This window comes from Notechis scutatus, chromosome 2, assembly GCF_049901735.1.
Source record: "Notechis scutatus isolate UNSWTSFEM ecotype Mainland chromosome 2, rNotScu1.2, whole genome shotgun sequence".
NCBI classification, from domain to species: domain Eukaryota; kingdom Metazoa; phylum Chordata; class Lepidosauria; order Squamata; family Elapidae; genus Notechis; species Notechis scutatus.
The window spans coordinates 102,072,092-102,097,388 of record NC_142010.1 but is presented as its reverse complement, the minus strand read 5'-3'; the positions used below and the strand labels follow the sequence as shown (position 1 = coordinate 102,097,388).

The 25,297-nt window shown below is 37.2% G+C and overlaps 1 protein-coding gene across 2 annotated transcripts in view; it reads right to left on the bottom strand.

Annotated features, from left to right (window-relative positions):
• STXBP2 (syntaxin binding protein 2) overlaps window positions 1-18,200 on the bottom strand; it is a 32,770-nt gene extending 14,570 nt beyond the window's left edge. The window contains exons 1-5 of one of the 2 annotated variants that reach the window (XM_026676943.2): window positions 18,093-18,200; window positions 3,496-3,545; window positions 1,368-1,449; window positions 988-1,064; window positions 623-701 (exon numbers count right to left, since the gene is read on the bottom strand). In XM_026676943.2, the coding sequence (XP_026532728.1) occupies window positions 623-701; window positions 988-1,064; window positions 1,368-1,449; window positions 3,496-3,545; window positions 18,093-18,129 (325 nt within the window). In that variant the 5' untranslated portion in view covers window positions 18,130-18,200. Of the gene's footprint in view, window positions 1-622; window positions 702-987; window positions 1,065-1,367; window positions 1,450-3,495; window positions 3,546-3,904; window positions 3,946-18,092 lie in introns of those variants that run through there. The other variant, XM_087955616.1, reaches the window with a different exon arrangement.
• Between the last annotated feature and the right edge of the window lie 7,097 nt (window positions 18,201-25,297).

Genomic DNA, 25,297 nt, shown 5'->3' with positions numbered 1-25,297 from the left:
AAATATGGTTTACCTCTCAAAAGAATTCATTAATGAAATAATTTATTCATCAAATTATGGTTAAACAAACCATGGCTTAACATGAATTGTACAATTTTGGCCAAGAATGAATGAATTAAATAGATAAAATGCATCAATTTAGTCACTATGGATTAGAGAGCCGGCTTGGGGTAGTAGTTAAAGCATCAGGTAGAAACTGGGAGACTGAATTCTAGTTCCGCCTTGAGCACAAAACCAACTGGGTAAACTTGGACCATTCACTTTCTCTCAGACCTAGGATGGAAGGAAGGGCAAACATCTGAAAAACCTCATAAGGAAAACTGCAGGGACTTGTCCAGGCAGCCTCTGACCATCGGACATGGAAGAAATGGAAGAAAAAAAACTTCCTAGGACCAGCAGCCATACAGTTCTGCTATTGTATCTCAAGCAATTGCATAAAAGCCCTTTGATTCATAGCAAAAATATATTACAAGGCAACACTTAGATTCAGTTGCTTTTGCCTCCTAGAATATTCTTCACTAACCCAGCTCCCAATAAATATTATATCCTAGGATCCCCTAATCAGAAGACATCAAGTTAGTCCTACACATCTTGTTTGTCTGAGAACATTCCTTGAACTTACTGTCTGTGAAGAAGACGTGGGCAGCCTTGTATGTGAATGTGGGAGTGCTTTTAAAGTCATTTATCAGAGCACGGACAGACTGCAAATGGAGAACAGGCTGTTAGCAGCAGTTGTACAAATCCTAAACATTTTCTACTAACTCCCACATCTTGACCCTCCGGTTATACCAACCAGCTTAATCATAGTGATCTCTGGGTGAATAATATTCCCCCTGAGGCTTCAGGAAAATTGAAAGTTTTTTCCTTCCCAAGGAGTTGGCAGAAAGCTCTAATTACTAGGCTTGGTATCTGCAGAAATTTCACAGGATCTATCTTTAAGGAGGCGTTTATCAATGTATTAACTGCCCAAATAGGCAATGGACCTACCGTCTCAATGGGGCTGATCAGATAGATGGCTTCCAGACTGGGAAGGGGCTCTCGGCGTTTATTTATATCTTCAATAACTGAAGAAAGTAAAATGTGTATTAGATATTTGGATGGAAGGACAAAGAACTGGGCAACAATTCCTAGGGCATGGAAGGAGGAAAAACAATAGTAAAAGGATATACATATCTAATTCTGACAATATCAGAAGAAGCTGACTGCAGACTGATCTAAAGAAACCAGGGCCCAACTGTGCCTGGATGGACACACTGGGTAGGGCAACTGAGGCAAAGAATTGTACCACAAAAGATAGAAGCCTTCCCAGCTCTAATGAAGGCCTCTCCTGATAGGATCAACTATAGACAATATCTTGTGCCACTCACTTGTGATTCCTTCAGCCAGAAGATCTGACATCTTAAAGCAGGAGGAAAGAATGCGGGTGCTGGAATGATCCATAATGAGGACCTTCAGGGACAGAGAGGGGAAAAATATTACATATAAAGAAACAATTTTTAAAGTTGAGAAAAGGTATAATTAAAGTAATTAGTTATGTCACAAAAAGGCATGGAACAACAAATAGCTACACTCATGTTCCCAAGCACTTCCTTCTGTGGAAATTATAAAAAATTATATTCTCCTATTCAGTTCTATATTGGTCTTCCGACTTTTTATTGCGACTCCGAAACTTGTAGATAACTGAAATATGCTCACATCCATATCCATTTTTGCACCCCACCCCAAGTCTTATTTCAAAATAACCCTGGAGGTTTTTAGTTTAGGGATCTGACCTTCTTTCTAAGGCATTTTTATCATTATGAATGGTTGGATCGTAATACCATTTTGCTAGTAAAGAGGTATGTAAGTCAGCATTTAGTAGTCCAGTTCTGAGACTACTATGGAGAAGAGTTAGGCATTTAAAACATTTTTACTTGCATTGGAGAGTCCTTTAAAACCCATTATCTCATCAATGCAGCTTCACTGCAGAAGGGAAGATAAAGGAAAGGATATATATGTATATGTGTGTGTGTGTGTGTGTGTGTATGTATGTATGTATGTATGTATGTATGATGCAGATATGTACGTACGTACACACACATAAAACTGATATATATGTATATGTATATGTATACGTGTATGTGTATATACACTGTATAAGCCTTTGCACATGATCTTTGGTGACCATAATGGATTCAATCAGCTCCTACTTGGTCTTCGGATGCTTCTTATTTCGTAACCAATCTTGGCTCACAAGTTCTCAATTGGGTTCAAATCTGGGCTCTGAGCTGGCCAATCCAGGAGTTGAACACCATGCTTCTTCATCCACTGCTGGATGGACTTGGCTCGATGACAAGGAGCGTTGTCATCCTGGAAGTAAAAGTCCTTCCCGACAAGTTGCTGAGCTGAGGAAGCATGGTCTTTTCCAGGACTTCAACATACTGCTTGGAATTCATGATTCCCTGCATTTGTATTCGACCAATACCAGAAGCAGCGATACAGCCCCAGATCATCACGTGCAATGGATGCTTCACAGATAAGATTCAGGCAGTACGCCTAAATTCTTCAACTGGAAATCTTCTGACATACTTATTGCACTGATTCCCAGTCAAGTAGAAATTGCTCTTGTCACTGAAGATGACCTTGGCCCACTGTTCGTTGGTCCACTTGGCATACTGTACAGTCGATGCTAAAGCGATGCCGCCTGGTGATAAGCAATAAGGGCTGGCCAATTTCATATTAGTAACTATGTTTAGTTACCTAAAAGTCCTTTTCAGGGCCACAAACAATAAAAACGTTAACAAAACACTAGCATCGGCCTTAGTAATTGCAACACGTATGCCACTGGGTATGCATCAGTTAATCTGTTTTCATAGTCATTGTAAGCATGCATTGTAAGCATGCAAGAAAATTCACAATCCCCATCCAAACAGCACCAAATTGCAAAAAGCTTATGCTTTTCACTTAAAAACCACCAGTATTTATTTAAATATAACAATATTTGCATAGCAGTTAGCATAAAATATCATATCCAAAAAATGTCATAAACCACAAACCGTAAATCGTGCAGGACTTTTTCACACAGTTATATTGTGGGTATGTAGCTTAAAGGGGCAACTATGTTTCAGAATATTCTGAGATGGAGAATATTTACTAACTTGACAGCAAATTGTAGGATAGATATGAGATAATCAGCATAGCCACATAACACACTTGCAAACCCAGTAGAGCAAAACTAATTTAATAACATCTTTGTCTCAGTTAGTAATTTCAAGGCTCACTTGCTACCTTGCTGCATCGGGAAAAGATATGAGAAGCGTGAAGAACCTTAAGTGTCACAGTGGAGGATACAGCAGGTCTACTGAATACATAGCCCATTGTTTACTGTATGATGAATTAACTGGCATCAGATATTTTTTTTAAACACACAAACAGAAAGTCCAGTGCAGATACATACAATTTAGATTAGTAAACTGATCAGACAACTTTAACTCATCCAAGGTTAGGTGTACTAACCTTCCATTCTCCTTCCTTCTTCATGCTGTGTATAACATCATTCAGGATCTCTGAAAAGTGAAGGTCAATTAAATTAGAATGAAGGCTTTTATTTTTATTTTTTGCTATAATGAGAATGATTAGCTGAGTCCTATGTCAGATAAATAATTTTCTTATCACCCCAGTATAGCTTTTTGTCACAATAAGAGAGATTGTTCTTGACATTGATACAAGCCAAAATGTAGGACTTTGAGTAAAATCACAAAACACACACAGCAGGTGTTTTTGCACGGGTTTTAGAGCAGAAGCATGAAGCAGCAGCAAGTGTTCAGGTTTCTGACATACAGCAGCATCTCTGAGATGAATCTCAAACTATCTGGAATCAACTATTTAAAAGACCATTCCCACAACAACCTGGACAGCACCTCACCTCATCTGTTGACCTGGTCTTCAAGATCTTCAGAAGCTTTCCCCTACTGTGAGAAATAAGAGGGTAGCTATTTGAGAGGAATGCCCCATGATAGGACCCTGGTTGAGGAATCCGCTCAGGTTACCTTGAGGAATTTTATACAGGTGACGAAATTTTATTCCATGGCAACATTTTGCTATTTATAGGCAAGGACATGCTGTTACAAGCCTGTTGTCATCATGAGACAAAATGACTATTAGTAGTCCTAGTAGTTCTGTTTTTTAAAGATTTTTGGAGGCTGTTATTAAATGTTTTAGATATTATAATAAAATACTATATATTTTAGACTGCCCTCCTAAGAAAGGTTCATCTTATAGTTATAGTCTTTTCACTATTCAGTGAAGGTTTTTTTGTTTTACCTTAGGTTGAAGGTATAAGTCTGAAAGCTTTTCAGTGCATGTAATATCTTGCATTTGTGGCTTTCTGCCGGAGGTTCTAACTTTAGATATTTTGCTACATACAGTATTTTAGGTTTTCAACTGGTACTGTGGACTCTGCATTGGATTCTATTTGTAAAGAGCAGACTGTGTACATTGTACATAAACACAATGTTAAGAGGCCTGATTCCACCTCCCCCTGCAAAGTGAAGCAGATGGGCAGGTGCTTTTTAATACTGCTGCCTTGTCTGTGCAACAATGCTCGGCTAACATTTTTCCAATGCAGGATTCATCTTATTTGGATGCTTGGTTGAATTTTCCCTGAAGTCAGTTTGAAGACTACTGTTAGAAAAACATCATTTAATAATTAAGCTGTTAATTTGAATTTAGACTATATTATGTGTGACTTTTAAAATATTTTGCTGAAAAAAGTGAGATAAACATGGTTGTAAATAAACAGGATGCTGACATGGAGGGTAAGCAGCATTCAATAATGCATTTTCTGTACCTCCATGTTAATTTGACCAAATACTAAAAACAGAAGGATTGCTGGCAGCGACCCAAGGAATCACAATATTGCTTATTATAATATTGTATTTTCAAGACGGCAATACAAAAATAGCAAATATTAGTAAGAATCTAGAAGCTTTTAATCAGCCTTTCAGATTTGTTGAAATTATAACTTCCAGATTCCCCCTTCTCTGGCATCAGCAAACAGGGCACTGACTTGTCCCAAATGACAGGGAAGTATGATTTGAACATTGCTTCTCCTGCAGAAAAAAAAATGGAGCATCAGCTCCCTGTTGATTGTACATTTGCTCAGAGAGGAGGTTAAATTCCAGGGATCCTTAAAGCTCATTTTCCCCTAGTCAACAAGAGAAAAGAAACAAGAGCCAAGAATTCTATTTTTAAAACTCATTCTGATCTCTAATTGACAAATGGCAGATGTTTCCCATGGATTAATTATAGAAAGCTGTTCCTACAACAGTAACTATATGACAGCTTGAAACAATCTCTTGAGCTGTAATTCCAAATATCTGATAATTATCTTAAAATTCAAAAGGAAAATTGAGCTAGTGGTTAGGAATGAGATATGTTGTCTTTCTTTACTAAAAAAAAACCTGAATATATTTATAAAGTGCCTGAGTTTATGAATCCAAACGAAATTTGACGGAATTAATCTTCAGAAAGCAGCTCGATAGTAGTGGTGTTGTTTTTTAGTGGTGGTGCTGGGGTTTTTCATTATCTAAATTAATAACACAGGTTAATTAAATCTACCAGGCACTTAAAGTGCATAAATATTCAGATTGCACCAGATGTTTGTCTGTCTGCCTCTCTCTTATACACGCTTATTCTAACAGGACAGATAGAAATTTAAAAAAAAAGAACTGGTAAAACTGGTTTGGTAAATTGCAGCAACAACCAGAGAATGTAAAACAAGCTCTAAAAAGTGGTTGCAACAAGATAAACTGAAGGATTTCAGTGCCTGACCTCTGACTGAGTATAGCCGGCTCCATATGACATTTTCCAATGCAAAACAGCTACTTGCAAAAAATCTTCAGATTAAACAAAATAAAACTAAAGCATGAATTTGAACCTGGAACAAAGAAGTCTGGGTTGATTTATTTAACAAAAGATTAACATAATTTATCTAGCGGTTGACTATATAAAGCAGAAGATAAAATCCTTTCATCAGATGCTTAAGTTATCATAAGGCTGTGTACTGTTTTAGGCATAAATCCATTGATTGATTGCCAATCAATGGTGGGAAAGATCTCATGACTAGAATACAGTTCAGCACAGTCCTTGATTTATGACCAGGCATTTTATGACTGCTTTCCAGTTCCAATTATGGTCTGAAGTTGAGGATTGCCTGTACTGGAAGGATATAATTTATTCAAAAGAAAACAGGCCCAACAAATTGAGAGCTGGAGCTTCATTATATGTAGAGAATGAAATGATGAAAAACCCATTGAAAGTGCCTGGGTGGGTATTAAGAAGAAAAAAACAAAAGTGACATTATTGGTATGGGCTTCGGGACACTCAACCAAACAGAAGATACAGACAAAAGTGTTCCCAAATGAGATAACCAAGGTATCTAAGGAAAGGCATCACTTTGAGAGTAGGGGAATTTAACTGCCCTGACATCAACTGGGAATCAAACTTTGTGGCAACTGAGACTCCTGCAAGAATTGAGTAGAGCAGTGTTTCTCAGCCTCAGGCCCCTTAAGATGGGTGAATTTAAATGTCCAGAATTCCCCAGCCAGCAGGCACTGGCTGTGGAATTCTGGGAGCTGAAGTCCATCCATTTTAAAAGGGCTGAGGTTGGGAAACACTAGAGCAAAGCAAGGCTGCAGCCACTTCAATAGAATATGAATGTGCATTAACTTTGTGAGGTTGGATTTTTTTCTGTTTTTATAGTTTTTATTGTTGTTCCATAAGCTGCCCAGAATTATAGTATGCAAGATGTGTGTCTATATCAGTCTTTTAAGTAAATAAAAAATAATAATAGATCCAATAGATTCTTGATATGCTTTGCAGGCAACTTCAAAGTTCAAAAGGACCAATTAGAAGATCAACTATATTGGACTTAATACTAACAGGGAAGGCTTAATACTAATCCTTGGAAGGCATTATAGATTTCAACAGAACTGAGTTCAACAAGTTAAAAAGAAAAAGTAGGAAGGTTGAACATCCTAAAGGGAAAAACTGTTCAGGTGAGTTGGGAAATTTTGAAAAACAAAATAATTAAGACTCAAATACAAACAATACCAAATCAGTTGGTGAGGGTTGGAATGGTGAAGGGAGATACCTGATGAGACCTGTGTGGTTACAAGAAGACCTCTTTGATGGACCAAAAAAACAAGAGGGACAAGTTTAGAAAATGGATAAAGGGCATATTACAGCAGCAGCATATCAGGAAATGGTTTTAAATCTGCAAGAATTGGGTCAGGAAGGCTAAGTTGATCATAAGCTAAAGCTTGCTAGGAATGCAAAAAGTAATAAAAAGGTTTCTTTGGACGTAATAGCAGCTAGTAGACCTTAAGAATTAAGCAAGGACTACCTATACCAAGTTCCTTTAGCTACCCTTCATTGAATTTCCCCTTCAAGCTCCTTACCATCTTTTTCTTGTCCCACATATAACCAAAGAACCCTTTTTATTACTTTTTGCATCGAAAATCTTTCTTCCTCCCTGCCTCCCTTGAATACCTGCTGGTTTTCCCTTTTGCTGTATATGTGGGGAAGATTGCAGGGAGAAAGTTGGCTTCTACATTGGCACGTTGCAAGTCAATCTACAGTACCAGAAATTGGAAGAGGGGGGAGGAAACACTATTAAAATTCATGAATAAGCATCACAAGTAGTTATTGATTTATGACCATTTGTTTAGTGCCGATTCAAAGTTAGGAAAGCACTGAAAAAAGTGACTTATGACTACTCCTCGCACTTATGATCGCTGTGGTGTCTCAGTTGCCATGTGATCAAAATTTGGGCACTTGGAAACTGGCATGTGTTTATGATAGTTCCAGCATTTTGGAGACATTTGGGAGTCAATTGCGATCTCAGCCAGCTTCTGACAGACAAAGTCAAAAGGGAAGCTGGATTTATTTTATTTTATTTTTTTTGTAAATTTTATTTGAGTTTTCACAAAAAAACAACAACACATAATACAAATAAAACATCTTGTTTGAAAGTAGCATGGTCCCGGGTTACACTTCTTCGTACAGACACAAATTCAATTTCATGCTCATTTTTATATTCTGTTCCATATCTTATTGCTATTTTATATTTTCTACATAGCTTTTCCCCTCTTTTAATTTTCTCAATTTTATTTTGATTATCTCATCTCAATTCAAATCATTATATTTATACTTTTTGTCTGTCCTGTTTCAATTTCATATTACCTTTGCTCATTAAACAAATTTTCTCCTGTAATTACTAATTGGAGTATGACACCTTTATATCTTTTAGTTTTATCCATTTAACTCTTATTTAAGCTTCAATATATACCTTAAAGTTATAACATTCAATATAACATAACTTCCATTCGAATTCTGCTTGGTACATTCTTAAAATGCACACTATATTCTTAAAAAAAGATTATAAATATATGTAATTAAAACAACTCATTCCATTCCAATTCAGTTCTATCATTAATATTAATGTTCATTAAAATCTTAACTTCTTTAACATTACTTTTCAATTAAATATCATACTTCTTTGGGAACAGTTATAAGCTTTCCATAATTAATTTCCCCCCCCCATTCCTCTTCACTTATATTTTATAAAACATTAACTAATTAAAATGTTCCCGTCCCTTCCAAATTCAATTTTCTCATTTATTTTATTTCACTTATTTTATTAACAAACATTTCACTAAATTACACGAACTATTTTATCCCTCATTTTAATCATACATTGTTTCCAATTTTCTAAAGTTATTTCTATTTCTAATATAATGCAATCTTATGTACCTTTACAGAATCCCTTTTTCAATTAAATTTTCACCCATTATCTCTAAATAGGCCCGTTTCTCCATATCTTGTTTCTGTCCTTTGTAACTTCTTTTCCTTTCCTTCTTCCCTCTTTTCTTCTCCCTCCCCTTTTTACCCCCTTGTCTCTCTAGTTCTATTTCTCTCTTCTGTATTCCCCTCTTCTGTTGCTTTCCAATATTATATTTGTTTTTCAAACTATTTTCTTTTCTTTGGTTGTTTTTTTAAATCTTAAACTATTCATTCTCTTTCCCCCCTTTCCTTTTTCTTCCCCACATAAAATTACTTGTTCATTAAAGATGGCTTCTTCATTGTCCCAGTCTTCTTGTTCTGCAGGCGTTTCTTGTCTCTCATAGTTCCAAATCTCCATTTCTAAAAATTGAAATACGAAGCCAAAAGAGCTTCTTCCTTCTTGTGCATCTTCTTTATACTTTTTAAGTTCCATCTTCAATACTTCTAAAAGTGGTGCCATTTTAAAAACTTTTAAACAACCACCCGATTGATTTTAGTCATTCAAATGCAATAACCAAAAATCCAGGAAGCTGGATTTATTTAACTGTATCAAATAAGGTTGTAAAATTAGGCGTAACTCACTTAATGACCACCTTGCTTAGCAGTGGAATTTCTGCTCCCAGTTGTGGTGGTAAGTTAAGGACCATCTATACATACTGTATTGTTACTTCCTAAAGTGACACTCTGACTCTTTTACATGTGAGTGGAAAGATTTTGTAAAACTCCTCAAAACATATTATCAGTCTATTCATTGCTACTACTATATAGTTCTAGATCACTTAGACCTCAGATCTGGCAACTCTCAAGCTAAAGGATCCCTGGCTAGGTATAGTTATTTTCTAAAACAAACATTCCACTCAAGAGTGTGGCCCATTTGCTAGTCTTTCTTGCTGGACAGGCTCTGACATAAATCTTGGACGTGAAATCTACATCTGCATGAAAGACAGTTACATGCCCTGGGCTACCTACAAAGTGAGGTCACCATGCTCTTGCTTTCTGTGGAGAAAAAAAAAAGGTTGTCTCTGTAAAACACAGAGAGAAGATAGAATTCAGACTGAGAAAATGGAGGCCTTCTCCATTTCCCCAGCAGCCTTCAAAATAATTGACTGGACTCTTCTAGACTGAAACAGAAGGAAATCTGTTTCACAAAAAGCAGCTTTCTTTAAAAGGATAGGCAAAAAAAACACAACCAATTTAGTTAGAAATATTGTATAAAATTTCTTTCTCTGTGTTTTTTAAGTGCACTGTAAAGTGTCTGGTGATTATTACCTCAACTACATTATTTTTGTATATGCTCAATAAATTGTGCTCTTTTAACCAGCTTTGAATCTTTTTACAGGAAAGTTCCTCTAAATTAGAAACAAACCAATATTATTGGGTGTCGGTCCTGAATATTATGTTCACCATTGTAGTATTCTATGGGAGATCCTTTGAGGTCATGAATTGTAATTTAAATAACAATAATATTTTACCCCGTGTGCCAGTGAATATTTCATCTAGATATTTTCTATTTTTTTCTTTAAATAAAAATTAATTCTGTATATACCTTGTGACTTTGATTCATCTCCCAAAGGGGAGGGTCCTGTATGTCTGTGTGTTTTTCCTAGCCATATGCCTCAACACTATGGATTTTTATTGTATCATATTTTTTCTTCCTACTTATCAATAATATGTACAGGCTGTTGAGGCCTATAGGATTAAGGAAGCATAAAGACATCCCCTTGGAAGATAGATGATAGGAACGGTTCTGCACCCAAGAATGTGATTCTAGGATGTGTAGACTGAGAGGGATTCTGTGAGAGAAGACTGAAATTACCCATTTTTCACACTACAAGCTTAGCCCGTCAGCCTATAAAATAGACCAGACACTAAGAAACAGACACTCTGTGGACCTAAAGCTATTATTAGAATAGCTATAGTAACAGAAACCTGCAAGTCTGAATGTGCTTGTTTATCTTCATGTGAATTGGGATGGTCCTATATGAAGGCCATCCTAATGTGTCAAAGTTTGTGTAATTTTTTTTTGGTATGGGCTCAAGCCATGTCTATCTGACCATTGCCTTGGAAATTAATCTTCCCTGTGTTCATCAAGGCCATTTTCTGTACCCTTTATAACCGTCTCAAAACAATGTATTATTTCTGTTCTGATGTGGAATCCAGTTTGTTATAGTGCTTCTAAAATTGACATAAGAATCTCAATTTCTGTCATATTCACATTCCCTTCCCTCAAAGCAATTACATACAAATAAAGAAGTTGAACTAAAGAAAAAAAGGGAGGAATGCAAATTTGAATAAAATATAATAAAATTAAACACAATAAAAATACAAATGAAATTTTGAAAAATTGTTTAGAAAGAAAATAGATGTAATGGTTACACTGAGTACTGTTTGAAGAAATAGTAAAGTAAAACTAAATGTAAAACCAATAGTAAAGTAAAACCATATTTCTATCTAAGATACATTATGAAGGCATATTAAAATAGTATTCCCATGGAGTTTTCAACAAGGTAGATGACAAACTATTGAATTATTTTTCTATCACCTGATCTCTTAATTCAGTATATAAGTGCTCTCATCTTCCCAGGCTCATCTGCTTTTGTCCTTAAGAAGTTCTCTAGCAGGAAATGATTCACACCTATCCATTCACTCTTGTACAGCCATCCCCTTCAACATTGCAACTGATAAAAGCTCTTGAAAAACTTTTATATAATTTCATTTAATGAAAAAAAATCATTTTGAACCAATCTGAGTTATCAGGCAGGCAATGTGGTATCAAGTCTGGTTTCCATATTTTATGTTATTTCCTATAATCATAGCCTGCATTTCCTTAAGAAGTCCAAAGTAATGTACATGGAAATCTCTGAATATTTGATCTTCATCACATAGCCATATGGGGATGGGTTTGGCTAAAACAGAAGTTTTGACTGTGAATAGCTGCAGGATCAGATGGGAACTGAAACTAAGATTCTTCATCGAAGTGCAATCATGAAAATATACTGGATTTGCAACTTTCACTATTTCTTTTAAATCAACAGGTAAAAACATTTATTAGTTCTAAATTCTAAAAAATAATTTAAGCATTCTAAGCACTTGAAAATATTCACTATTAAATCTTCCAGCTTAACATTCACTAACATTGCATTTTACAACCTCTTTGTACTATTGTTAATTTGCAAAAAAGATATTAGCAAACAAGCACAAATCGCCCTAGGCTCTGGCCAGAAAACACATGGAAAAACCCATTGTAAAAATTAAAATATACAAAAAATTTAAGGCTTAGATTATCTGTGGGTAGTGCATTTTTCATGATATTTTAGTTAAAAATTTGAGGGTTGGTTCACCTACGGATGGAATTCTAGACGAGTTTATATGGTAATAAATGAGTGGCACAGTGGCCAAGAGGTAAAGACACTTGCCTCCCACTCAGAAGGTTGGAAGTTTAAGGGACAGATGTTTCTCTATCAGAGCATAAAGAGAAAATATCTGCTGTGAACTCTGCATAGGTGCCAGTAAGTGCATCTGGCCAGTAAACGCTCAGTTCCATTCAGTCACCCAGACTCCAACCCAATGCAAGAGATCCCAGGGTCATAAAAAGAAAAAAAAATATCTAAGGTAATAAATAATCAAGTTATCACTTCCCAAATGTTAATTCTGGATTGATGATTGGATCAGCTCCAATACATAGAAGGGAAAGAACCTTTCCTCTGAATCAGACAGCAAAATGCCTTGGGATCCTCTTCTTCATCCTCTTCATTTATCTCTACTTTGCCGACTTCCTATTTTAATTCTGGAGCCAATATTAGAACTGTGGGTTCAAGTCCCATCAAACAGGCATAACTGGTAATACTTTAATTCCTTATTAAAAAGACATCAGCCACCACTCTGGCTTTAGGGTTAGAGTTAGGGTTAGGTTAGGCTCCATCTTTGTCCTATTTTTTACTTATAGGAATAGGAAACAAGGAATGCAGTTTTTTCACATTTAAGGGCAGCATCTCACTGTACACAGCCCAATTGTGGCTATCATAATGTATAAATATATTTTGGCTAGAAAGCAAGAAAGTCACAAAAGTCTTTCACAAACATTTTGAGTGCCTATGACGTTTATAAATAGATAGAAAAGCATTTTGTTCTTTAGGCTAAAAATACTACTTGTTCAAAATGTTCAACAATGATGAATATAGGAACAAGTTGCACTGGGACTTGAACTCATTTATGTTTCTTTTTCATTCCCTTAACTTGAGCTATAATGGGATTGGAAACTCTTTTCTCCAACTTTCCATCAGTCCCAATTTAGCACTTCACATGAATTCTAAAGGGTTGTTAAATTTGTTGAAAAAAAAGAAGCCATCTTCCTATCTTGGAATATGAATCTGGGTCACATAATTTGACTACAGTTGAGTTAACTTTGCCTAAGACTAGGACAGGAGAAACCCAAACCACAGAAGCCCACTGGGTGATTTGGGTTTTCTCCCCCTTTTTTTCTCTCCAGCTGAACCTACCTTACAGAATGGTGGAGGTGAAATTGGGGAAGGGTGTTCTATGTTCACTACCATAAGCTCCTGGAGGAAAGGACCTCTAGGAAATCTATCAAATAAGTCAATAAATGAAAAACTAAGTTATCAAATGGACATAAAAGCACTTGATTTTCACCCCACAGCTATGCTATGCCAAAGAAGAAAAAGACAACCTCACCAGAGTTGATTCCTATAATCACACAACAGTTTAGATGTATTTCATTTGGTCCCCCTTCTCTCTCTTCGTTCTCTTTCTCTCTATATACACACTCTTAGATGCTTATCTACTGCATAAACTGGGAGATAACATTTGCTTAGCATATCTCGTTGATTTTCCCATTGAAATGGTATATTCTGAAATGTAGTCTTTAGCCAAATATAAATTGTATGAAGCATATCAGTTGTCTTATTATGTTGTGGGGATTATAGTAAGTAAATCATGCTATAGGATAGGGTCATTTTACCCAGGCATGCTGGGAGTGGAATCAGAGCAGAATCTAAATTTGAATTGATTTTATTTGCATTAGATATAGTTAATAGATAATTAGTTTCTTATAATATATTTAATTGTTTTTCACTTCCATCACATTAAAAATTACAATTTCTTAACAATATTTGAAGGGCTCTGGAACTAAATCCTGCATGCAGCTTTAGGCTGTACATCTTTACAGTTTGTTATATCAATGCAGGTAAATGTCATTTAGATAAGATATTTTTAGAATGTTTTCATTTTGCCTTTAATATTTTTAGAAACAATTCAAGATGGCGAACATACCTAATATTTCTTCCTCCTATTTTTCTTGCAACAATGACCATATGATGTGAGTTGGACAGAGAGAGAATAAATAGCCCCAAGTTACTCAGCCAGTTTTCATGCCTAAGGTCAAACTAGAACTCAGTTTCCTGGTTAGTAGCTTGGTGCCTTTATTTTTTATTTATTTGTTAAATTTCTATACCCCAAACCATCATATTTGCATGCCTCTGGGCAGTTTAGAGAAGAAGGCTGACTTCACTACACTGTACCAAACATCAGCTAACATTTTCAACTAGGTACAAATGGATATGTGTATCTTTACTCAACCTTGAACATGATGCTACCAAGAACAGAATGCAATATATATCAAGTAACAGTGTGTGACTTCTGAACTAATTATTTTTTCACAGTCTGATGAAGGTAAGTCCCCCCCCTCCCCCATTCATAGACATCCTTTGAACAGGTCTACTTAATGGTAATGAAAAGGAGAATAAGTGACAGCCCTGAATTCAGGTTTTCATTTACAAAGGAAGATAAGACAATTCCAAGCAAACAAGGGACTAGTGGAAACCACTCTTCAGTTTGTGGGTGTTTCATGTCCCACCCTTCCTTTCTGTGGTCTAGAATTAAAATAAAGCTCTAGAACAGGGGTTCCCAACCTGGGGTGCTCGCACCCCCTGGGGGTGAGAGACAATATTCCAGGGGGTGCGAGAAAAGTCCAGGTAAATAATAGGATATTGGCTATATGTTGGCATTTTTATTTTCTTTTGCAATCGATTAACTTAACTGAGCAAAATATAAATTTCAGGGGGTGCGAGGTTCGAATGAAATTTCTTTAGGGGTGCGGGGCGAAAAAAAGGTTGGGAACCACTGCTCTAGAAGAATGAAGGCTTAGCAGACATTAATTGGAGACATTATTCTCACAATCTTTCCAAATTAGGAAATTTAAAGAACCAGAGCAAACAAGTTTTAAGTTTTAAAGACTAGAAAATGAGATTTAGAAAGCAGAGATCATTTATTGTATTTTAAGGGAAAGTGATAAGTTACTAAAATAGTTATACTTGTTACGAAGGGGGAGATAATTTATATATTTTTCCTTTTCTTTACTATATTCTTTTCTTTCTGCATATTTTTCTTTCTTTTCTGCATTTATTCTGTCATTCCTTTTTACTTTGTATTAGTTATCTTTTAAATCAAATATTCAATAAGATTGCAAAAAATGCTACAATATTTACTTCAAGGCATAAATTCCTCCAATAACTTTTTAAAATTAATCTCCTCATATACAGATAAAACATGCAGAATATTTTCAGGCATAATGTCTGGAACAGAATATGAGTGGGTTATTTTCCTCCTCTGTATTTGGGGTATATCCTGAATCCGCAACAAAATTGGAATATTCCTCTTTTGTTAACTGAAGATCCTGATCTTTAAAATGGCCATTAACTGTAGAATAATGCTGAAAGGGAAAAGATACTTTGGATTGTAAAATACTAGCAATTAAAATCCAACTCTTTATGATACATGAGCCAGAATATTTATTTATTCTTAAGTCTAGTATAACAGCAACGTACTAGCCTTTCTACTGTCTCAAAAACAAATGTCAAAATTTTCAGGGTATGCAAATAATAATAATAATAATAATAATAATAATAATAATAACAATAACAATAATAATAATAATAATTGGTACCAAGTCCAAGAATTTTGCAAAATACATCAAGAAGTTGCAGCTGCTGTAGTGCCAGCCAGCAGAGCTGCAAAAGACTCGGAGCAACATACATTTTAAGAAGATACTTGGTTGATACCTAGGATGCTGGCAGCAACCCATCAGAGCCAGTCAATGATATGTGTGATACATTTTTAAATGTTCAGTTGACTGAGTTTCATGTTTAATGTATAAAAGAGATGATGATGATAATAATGTTATGTTTTCTATCAGACATGTTACATTTACAATAAACATACCAAATAGCTATATATCGTATGGCCATAGAATATAATCTTTTTTTATCTGTAGAAATTAAATTTGATTTCCCTTTTCTTGTTCTTTGGGGATCAACTAATAGAAGGTTAACTAGAGTACTAAAATTCAAAAACTCTGGAGTGCAAGCATTACTTTGAATACTAGAATTAAATAACATTTTGACATTTTACTCCTTTACCCCATCTATGATTGGTTGGATATATTATGGTGATGGAGGGGAAGTCATTTTGTTTCAACTATACTAGAAGTGAGGTGTCACAAATCCTCATTAAAATGAGATCAGTCAGTAGAACTAGACAGAACACATTAATGATCAACAAAACATGAATAAGTATTTAACATTAATCAATTCCTACTACAATGTTTTACAATGTTTCTGTCTTACCTAGCCTGTTCCCTTCCTATGTGTTGGAATGATAATTTCTAAAATTATATATTTCATCAGTATATTTGGGAAACATCAGGTTGGTTTAATCAGTACTTTTCCTAGCTCAATAGCTGAACAGAGCTGAATACATCCCATGCATGGATCCTGTTGAAACAGGATTCTGGAGAACTACTGAAACCATTATTAGGTTTCAGGATTTATTGCAGGGCAAGAAGTACGGTCTTATAAGGAAGATCAAAAGGTTTTAGGGCTTGAGGCTGCACTAGTGTAGCCAGGTGCTAAATAACATCATATGGCAACAAAGACATATTAAGGGCATATATAAGAAAAGTTCAAAGCTGTACATGCTGCTTACTGATAGTGGCCTACAACTGCACTTGCAATTGTTGACCATTGCCACTGATAGATTGAAGTTAAATATTTTACTATGAAGAAATGAATTCCCAAGCACAAAGGCATGTTTATAAACTTATGAAGCTACAGAACCAGTTTGGTCTAGTCTAGTGGTTGAGGCACCAAGCTAGAAAGCAGCAGACTATGAGTTCAAGTCCTGTCTCAGCTATGAAAGCCAGCTGGGTGACTTTGGGTCACTTCCTCTCTCTAAGCCCAACCCTTTACCTCACAAGGTTGTTGTTGTGGGGGAAATAAGAGAAGGGTTTTACTTTACTTAGAAGAGAATACTTTACTTAGAATTCAAGCTTCCACTTTTAAACCTGAGTTGGAAGAAGGTATTCAAAGTCCCATTTTAAAATTACCATTTGTCAAACAAATCACAATGCCCTAGTTCAAATACGTTAAGCTATGAGTGGTGGTTCCCCAAACATGCTCAGTCGATAATAACTATATCATGGCTTAATGTTGCTCATGACTCAAATTTACTAAGGAAGAAAACATGTGACTTTTTGAACTGCTCTTTCCTCAAACATTATGTTGCTGTACTTTTTAATAAAACGTTTGCATCTGGTAGTTTGAGAATGCAAACTAAACTAAACTAATTTGGATTTACCACAGAGTGTAGAGCATAAATTACACTGACATAAAGGCAAGGGTGTTTGATTTTGGGGGCGGGGGAAACAGCATGATACCCTAAAAATATGTCAGCAATGATATCTGGTGCGACTTCTCTGGAAAAAAAATAAGGACACATTAAGAAAAAAAATTAAGGCTTTATAAGGAGGGGACTTTTCTCTATGATTAGTGATTGCAAATATGTTGACGGTTTAGTTAAGACAGAATAAATTGTTGTGCGTGGAGGTGAAGAATTTAAGAAGCAAGCAGCAGGAAGAACGAAGAAATGAAAGCAACAACGATCACCAGAGTTGAGGAAGTTCTATTTCTATATTCGGACCTTAGTGGGCCACGAGAAGCAGGTTAGGAGGAGGCGACTGGATTGTCAACCCGCCCTTCCTCCCCCCCCCTTCCCCCCGCATAAGCCTGCTCCTATCAGAGAAGCCCCTGTTGCTACCAAAAGCGTAGGACAAATAAACCCCGGGAAAACTCGCGGGAAAAAGAGACGTGGAACGGAAGGCGCTACTCTCACCCCCGCCCCCCCCCCCCGGTCAAGAAAGGCTCACAGCCACGAATTCCGCAGGTGTTAAGTGACCCACATGGCCCGTTCACACTCACTCTCGCCAACGACCGCCTTCAGCCCGGTCGGCGCCATGTCCCACCCAGTCCCTCTTTGGGTCCTTCCGTTGTTGTTGCTGCTGCTCCGCCGGAGGCTGCCACTTCCGCGTCTTCAGGCGGGAGGAGCCGAACTCGAACCTCGCCACCTCTCAGGCCGGCCCGCGGGGACACACCCCTCACGCGCATCAAGCGCTCCTGGGCTCCCGCGTTGGCGCTGCGGACCGGATGTGGGAGCTCGCGTAGGCTCGGAATGGGTGGCTTGTTACGGGTTGTACCTGCAATTGCGGGTCAACTCGATGCTAATCGCCCAAGAGAAGCAGCCTTTGCACGAGCAGCGCGCGCTTATGAAAGGAGCAGAGGTGATTAAATCCAAAGGCAGCGACTGGCGATTGATAAAAGAAACCACCCAGTATTGAACAAGAGCTCCCATCGGTGCTTCGATTTGTTCCATAGCACTTCGGAACGAACTTTCTCACTTTAATGTTAATGCTGCTATTTAGCTTTGGTTTGGTTGTTTGGTTTTTTTTTATTTTTGAATAAAATAAAAGATTTGAAGGGGGGAAAAAAAGAACTTTCCTCTTTCTCACTTTAATTGGATCGAGGTGTCATTTGTTTCGGGTTATGGAAACTGCAAAGCGAAGGAAGGTTTTGAAGGAAAAAAGAATAGTTTCATAGGAAGATGCGAGTTGTAAAATAAAGAAGGAGGTGGGTTAGATGGAGAGAGACAATCTAGGCTAGGGCCACAGAATCAAAAGAGGGTCCTGCCAACTTTTATGAATTCCCTGAAAAGCCATATGATTTGGGACTTTACCCAAGAATGGACAGCCTTGTATTTTACCCTACGCAATTTGAGCGAATAATCGGGCCTGAGATAGGAAACTGCAGTTCAACACTATTTCTGGGCAGAATTAAAGAGAAGTATGATGTCCTGTCAAAATACTTTTATCACTTGTTCCTAATTTATGGAAGACATGGCAGGTTTAGGCTAACATCCCATATATAAGGAGTGTACTTAATTGGCTGAGCTTTTCAACCTCTGATTTTTTTTTAACGTAGTAATGATGAACTTTATGCTTCTGGATCTTTGCCTGAACATTCTTGATCAATTCTTGAGCACAGTTTAATATTACCTTGTTGTAATGGACCCACTTGCAACATTCTTCAGCACAGCTACAAAAGGCCAGGTAGACTAACACTTCTATAACTGAAGCATTTGTGGTCAGCCTCTTTGGCTTCTGGTGTCTAGGTGCTATTGCTAATGGCTGATTCTAACAATGGCTACATCAAACAAAAGCATGGACAAACTGATTAAAATGGACTAGCTCTGGTTGAAGCTACTTCATGGCTCACTTGCAAAAGAACCCTTCAATAGTTTGCTAATAAATTAATAACAGGCCAGGCCCTCAGCCCAACCCTGAAAACAAATCCTGGAATTCTGAAAAAGAAGAGAAGAATATCTTCTTCTCCCTCGAGGCCTGGAAAGGATGGAATAAAGGCGCAACCTAAATGATGAGAAGAGAGCTAGAATCCAATTCTTGGGGATTTTTAGGATATTTCAGACATCCATTTTGGGATGAGCACTGTGCTCTTGTACTCTGCTTGTTCTTGGCAGCTGAGCCAATTAAAGTCCAACTGGTGCCAAACAGATATATGCAGATGTCACTTCATGGTACCTATCCTGGGGTGAATAGTTTAAATTAGAATTATTATTTTTTGTCTCATCTCATCTTTTGACCACTGGGCTTATTCCTCCTCATGAAGGTTAAATGCGACACTATTGTTGCACATTATTGTTGATTGAATGTCAGTTTTTGCTTTCCAGCTGAAGATCAGCTGGAAGGCATGTTAGACAGCTTTTGTAGAGGTTTTAGTGGGCTCATCCTTATATTCCACTAAACGTATGAAATGCCTTGCACAGAAGACATATCTGCCTGTACATCACCAGTCCATTTGTAGAGTCAGTTTAGATCTATCTTCTCTACAGATTTTAAGGAAGTGCTTCCTTCCTTCTCCAATACATGTTTAGAGTGCCAGATTGACAGTCTTAGTGATGATGTGGTTAGGAGCTGGGATCTTCTTAGCTCTCATTGGCCGCTGAACGATTCTTTCTAATGACGGTATAGTGCCTTCTATGACCATTTTAGCTTGGACCCCTGAGGAAACTGGGCCCCTGACTCCTGCAGAGAGATCTATCCATGTAATATCTCACCACACTTTGCAAACAACAACAACAACAACAACAAGCATTACAGAGGCTCCTTATGCATTTTGGGAGGTCTTATTTTGAATCCACATTTAGCAATCTTGGGAAGCACAACTGAGTTCTGTCCTTCAGTGAATGTGTAACAACTTTTTTTCTGCTTTTTTCAACAGTAAGTTCATGGAGTTGCACTTTCCATTGTGACTTTTGCCTATTCCTGTACCATTTTGCTTCTTGCTGGGCTTCTTTGGATGCTGCTAGTCACAGTCAGTTGCTACCTAATTGATCTGCCATTTTTGCTTCACCACATAAGCCTTCAACTCATGTGGTGGAGATGGAGTGAGATTAGACAAATTGGAGGCAAGAGAGCGCACCTAATGGGCCAAATCAATCTTCTCTGATTTCTGATCAGGCTCCTATCTGTCAGTCATGCGGTACCATGAATGCTATTAATGTAATTGTGAGGAAGAGCCCACTGTTTGGAGAAGGCTGGTGATGATAACAATTATAGGAAACTTAAACATTCTGAGTTTAAGGATTGAAAATGATAGTTCTATGGAGATACCCATAGTTTAAAAAGAGAGAAAGGGAAAACAGAAAAATAATTTCTTTCCCTCAAGATCTTGGTCACCAGTGGGCATGTTCACAGAAAACAAGAGTATGTAGTATAACAATCACATAAGTTTATTGAATCAAAGCTGGAATAATGTTTATTCATCCATCCATCCATTTATATTTCATATTTCTAAACTATCCATCTCCATCAAAGAAGGACTCTGGGTGATGTACAATAAAACATCAAAATATAAAAGCAGTATATACAAATTAAAATGTTAGTTAAAATTTAGAATTAAATTACAATTACAATTCTGAAGACAATTTTGAGAGGGTTATTGCTGTTCTTGAACAGTTCTTGTCCACAGTCTGACTCTTGGTAAATTTTCCCATCAGTCATATTTTCATTTTTTCCCTGGTGTTTGGCACATCATTATTTTACTTTATCCTAACTTTTATTATTAAAGCAACCATGTCTTTTTCCAGATTCATTTCTTTGGAAATTGCTCTCAGGTGTTCACAGCATGTATGTGTATGCCTGACACATTTCCGTTTTTTTCCCTCCCAAGCATACACACGTGAAGATAGCCAGGAGCAACTTCCAAATCAGGCTGGAAAAAGATGGGCCTGCTTAATATTTAGAAAATAGGTGTTTTTGTCCAGGCTCTCTCTACTCTGAAATGGTTGTTCTGAACGTTTTGAACATCTCTGTTCATGATTAATAGGAAGCCAAACAACTTTCACTGGCAGATCTTCATTAGGTAGGTTCACACAACCATTTAAACCATCAACCCTCACCAATTAGAATTAGAATAGAGCTGGAAGGGACCTTGAAGGTCTTCTAGTCCAAGCAGGAGAACCCAAACCTTTTCAGACAAGTGACTGCCTAGTAGTCCCTTCTTAAAAACCTCCAGTGACGGAGCACCCACAATTTCTGAAGGCAAGCTGTTCCACTGATTGATTGTCCTCACTGATCGGAAGTTTCTCCTTAATTCCAGGTTGCTTGCGTTTACGTATGTCCATCTAAGAGCTGCTCTAGTGATCCCTAGATATAGTCAGCAAAACAAGCCCATTGAAACTAGGCCCCTCTTTCTTTAATGAAGGAAAGCACTGCTCTTCTCCCACGATGGGGCCAAAATGCATCTTGCTTTTCAGTTTGAGAGTTGTAATGCATTGCTTGCTTTCCTTACTGAGATCCTGTAATGCTCTGACACTCTAGATTACACTATAGTATCATAACAAAGGGTTAGAAAACTAAGCTGTACCACACTTTGGATTCAAAAGCAGTATGAAAGGTACTTTAGACTAAACAGGGATGTTCATGTATGACTTTATTCAGCTCTTTAAAGCAGCTGCATCTTTTCCCAGGATCAGGCAGCTATCCTCCACAGATATGTAGCAGGATCCCAGGAAATCACACGTTTGGCTTCAGAGATGTAAACAGTTGCTGTGTGCATTTTCTGATAAAACTCATCCTTTCCCCTAAGGATCTAAAACATTGCATAGCCTTAACAGAAAACATTTTGAAGAAATGAAGGTTTTTGAAATAGAGAACCTTCATCCTTTCCTTTATTCTAAAATAATGTACTGTGCTGGAGAGTTTTTGTTTTCCCTAAACCTGTTCACGTTTTTCAATAAAATACAAACAAAAAGGGGCAAAAATTCCCTCATTTTTTCCCCTATTTCTCCCCTCACCCCCTCCACCCTCCTTTTGTGTCACCTATTGTTCCACTCCATTATTTGAGAATAATCCCAAAGGGGAATACAATAAAGCAAATGAATTACAAAGTTGAAAAGCATTTATCAAGGCAATGGCAATCATGACAAAAATACCCCAACACTCAGCAGTTATTCTTCCCAAAGTAATTCAGTCCCATCCATGAGCAAGCAGCTTAAAAAAAAAAAAACAGAATAGAATGGTGTCCTACCTATTAGAGGATGGGGGACGGGGATACCTTATTTTTAGGAAGCGTGTTTATTTTCTTTCTCATTATTTGTGAGAATTCATATTTTTCTCTGACTTTTCTTTAAAATATTTTTTAATCCTCTAGCACCCAGAAAGCAGGGTTCCAGATCATTAATCTTAGAAGAAATTTCCTAAAGGCTATCTTGATGAGATTAGTCACTGGAGTTAACATATTCTTGAAGACAGATTTGTACCAGATTTGTCTTAGGAAAACTCTTTGACTTTTGTTCCTTCTTGTTATGTGGTTCAACAGTGAACAAACCAGGCTCAAATTTCTGGGAATATTTAAAAATATTGTTCTTTGCTGCAGACAAGAATGATATCTCAGGCAGGTATGGGGAGGAGTGAACCCACTCTTGAAACATTTAGGCCAATCAGGTGAAAAAGAGTGGACAACTATATGATATTTAAAGGTGGGTAATTTGTTCGGGACATAGAACATTTTTGGGGGGCAAATCCTTGTTATTAAAGATAAGTTTGTACTTCTTTTGGCAAGGGAAGGAGACAATAAGAACAGCAGGCTATTCTCAGAACATAGAGGATCTATAGCCCCGTAAGTTTATCTCAAAATTCATCCCACAGAATACCAAGGGACTTCTAATTGCACTGCCAAGTTATAGATTGCTTGGTTGTTGATTTGACTTCTCTACATAGAAGATTAATTTGACTACATAAATGGATAAAATCCGTGGTGGTATTCTAATGAATTGGCCCGGTTTGGTGATGAGCAGCGGAGACTGAACCAGTTCTCTCCACCGCTCTGCTGTTGGGCCCACCTGCCCACCCGGGCTCCCACATTCACCTTTATCCTCTGAATTTGAAGCGCAGCTGCTTTGCACAGCACAGGAGTGTCACACGGCAGCTGCTGAAGCGACCGGGATCATGCAAGCTTGCAGGAGGCAAGTTACAACGCCTCTGCGCCTGTGCAAAGTGCGTGTTTGGTGCGCACGTGCATGCAAAGTGTGTGCACACACGCAAAGTGCACCCACCAAGTCACCCACTGAACCGGTGGTAAAAGTATTTGAATCCCACCACTGGATGAAATGCTGTAATTGCCAGTTAAAAACTCAGTAGAACTGTCGACTTAGGAGCTGAAATATCTGTCATGGTTTATTTGGACTTTGCTATATTGATCATGACTAGAGAATCTAGTGGTTAAACATTTTGTTATTTTACCATATTAGTAGCCTACCTAAGAGCAATGTTTTCTGGCTGGTTTATAGCAACAGAAGATTAAAATGCAATAATACTTTTAAAAAGACAACTAAAACATTAAAATTTCAACTGCAGTATCTTTGAAAGAACCCAGCATAGCTACATTTTGGTGAACTAAAAATTTAGAGGAGTCAATATGCAAATATTTTCACAGCCTTCATCAGATACTGGAAGCAATTCTGTGTCAGGAAAACATTCATGGCTCTAAATTTTATCACAATAGTCAACATTCTTCCCAGTTGTAATCGTCTACATTTATTAAGTCAAAGAATGAGAGAGGAACCTGCAAGAATTTATATGACAATGATATGATTGTTCAAGGAACTTGGATAAATAAGTAAATAATTCCTCCCCCAATTTATAATTGATTTATTTAAAAGATCCTTATATCTGAGATATTTTTTTCATGAATTAAACTGGATCAAATACATCCGTGAGTGTATAAATATTTCAGTATGTTTTCTCCATATGTTGCATTTAATTAATATTTTCCTTAATTACAGACTATGGTAGGAGTGATAGGGTTATGGGTTTAATTGGACAAAGGCAAAACATTTGCCTTCCAGTAGTTTCCTACCTACTCCCATAAACCCCTTATAATGTCCCAAAGATGGGGGGTGGGTGGCGGGAAACCCTAAAACCCAGCAATGTCTCCTGGAGATGACAACAGTTGGACATCCTGATGTTCTCTAGTTCAGGAGTTGCCAACCTTTTGGACCTCAGTGACCACCAAACTCATAGTTTTAAATCCTGGGGACCGCTGGCTTGCTGACGTTGGTGGGAAAGAGAGAGAGAGATCGATCTGATCTAACCTCTCTCTCTCTCTCTCTCTCTCTCTCCCTCCCCCCCACAAACACAAAGAGGCAGGGGTGGGATTCAAATTTCTTAACCAGTTCTGTGGGTGTGGCTTGGTGGTCATGTGACTGGCTGGGCATGGCTTGTATGTAAATATTATAAATATTTATATAAATATTGAATTTTTTTATAAAAAAGAGCAACTTTTACTCAAAATCAGGCAAAGCAGGCAGGTAGATTGAGTTGCTCACAGAATCACAGATTCATTCAGAGATTTGTGAGATCAGCTACCTGAGCCTCTCACATAAAATTTGTTTGCAAGCAAACCCATAAAATTTGTTTGCAAGCAAACTCACAAAATTAATTCATAACACACCATGTATGTAAATATTGAATTTTTTATTTAAAAAAGAGCAACTTTTACCCAAAATCAGGCAGAGCAGGCAGGCAGATTGAATTTCTCACAGAATCACA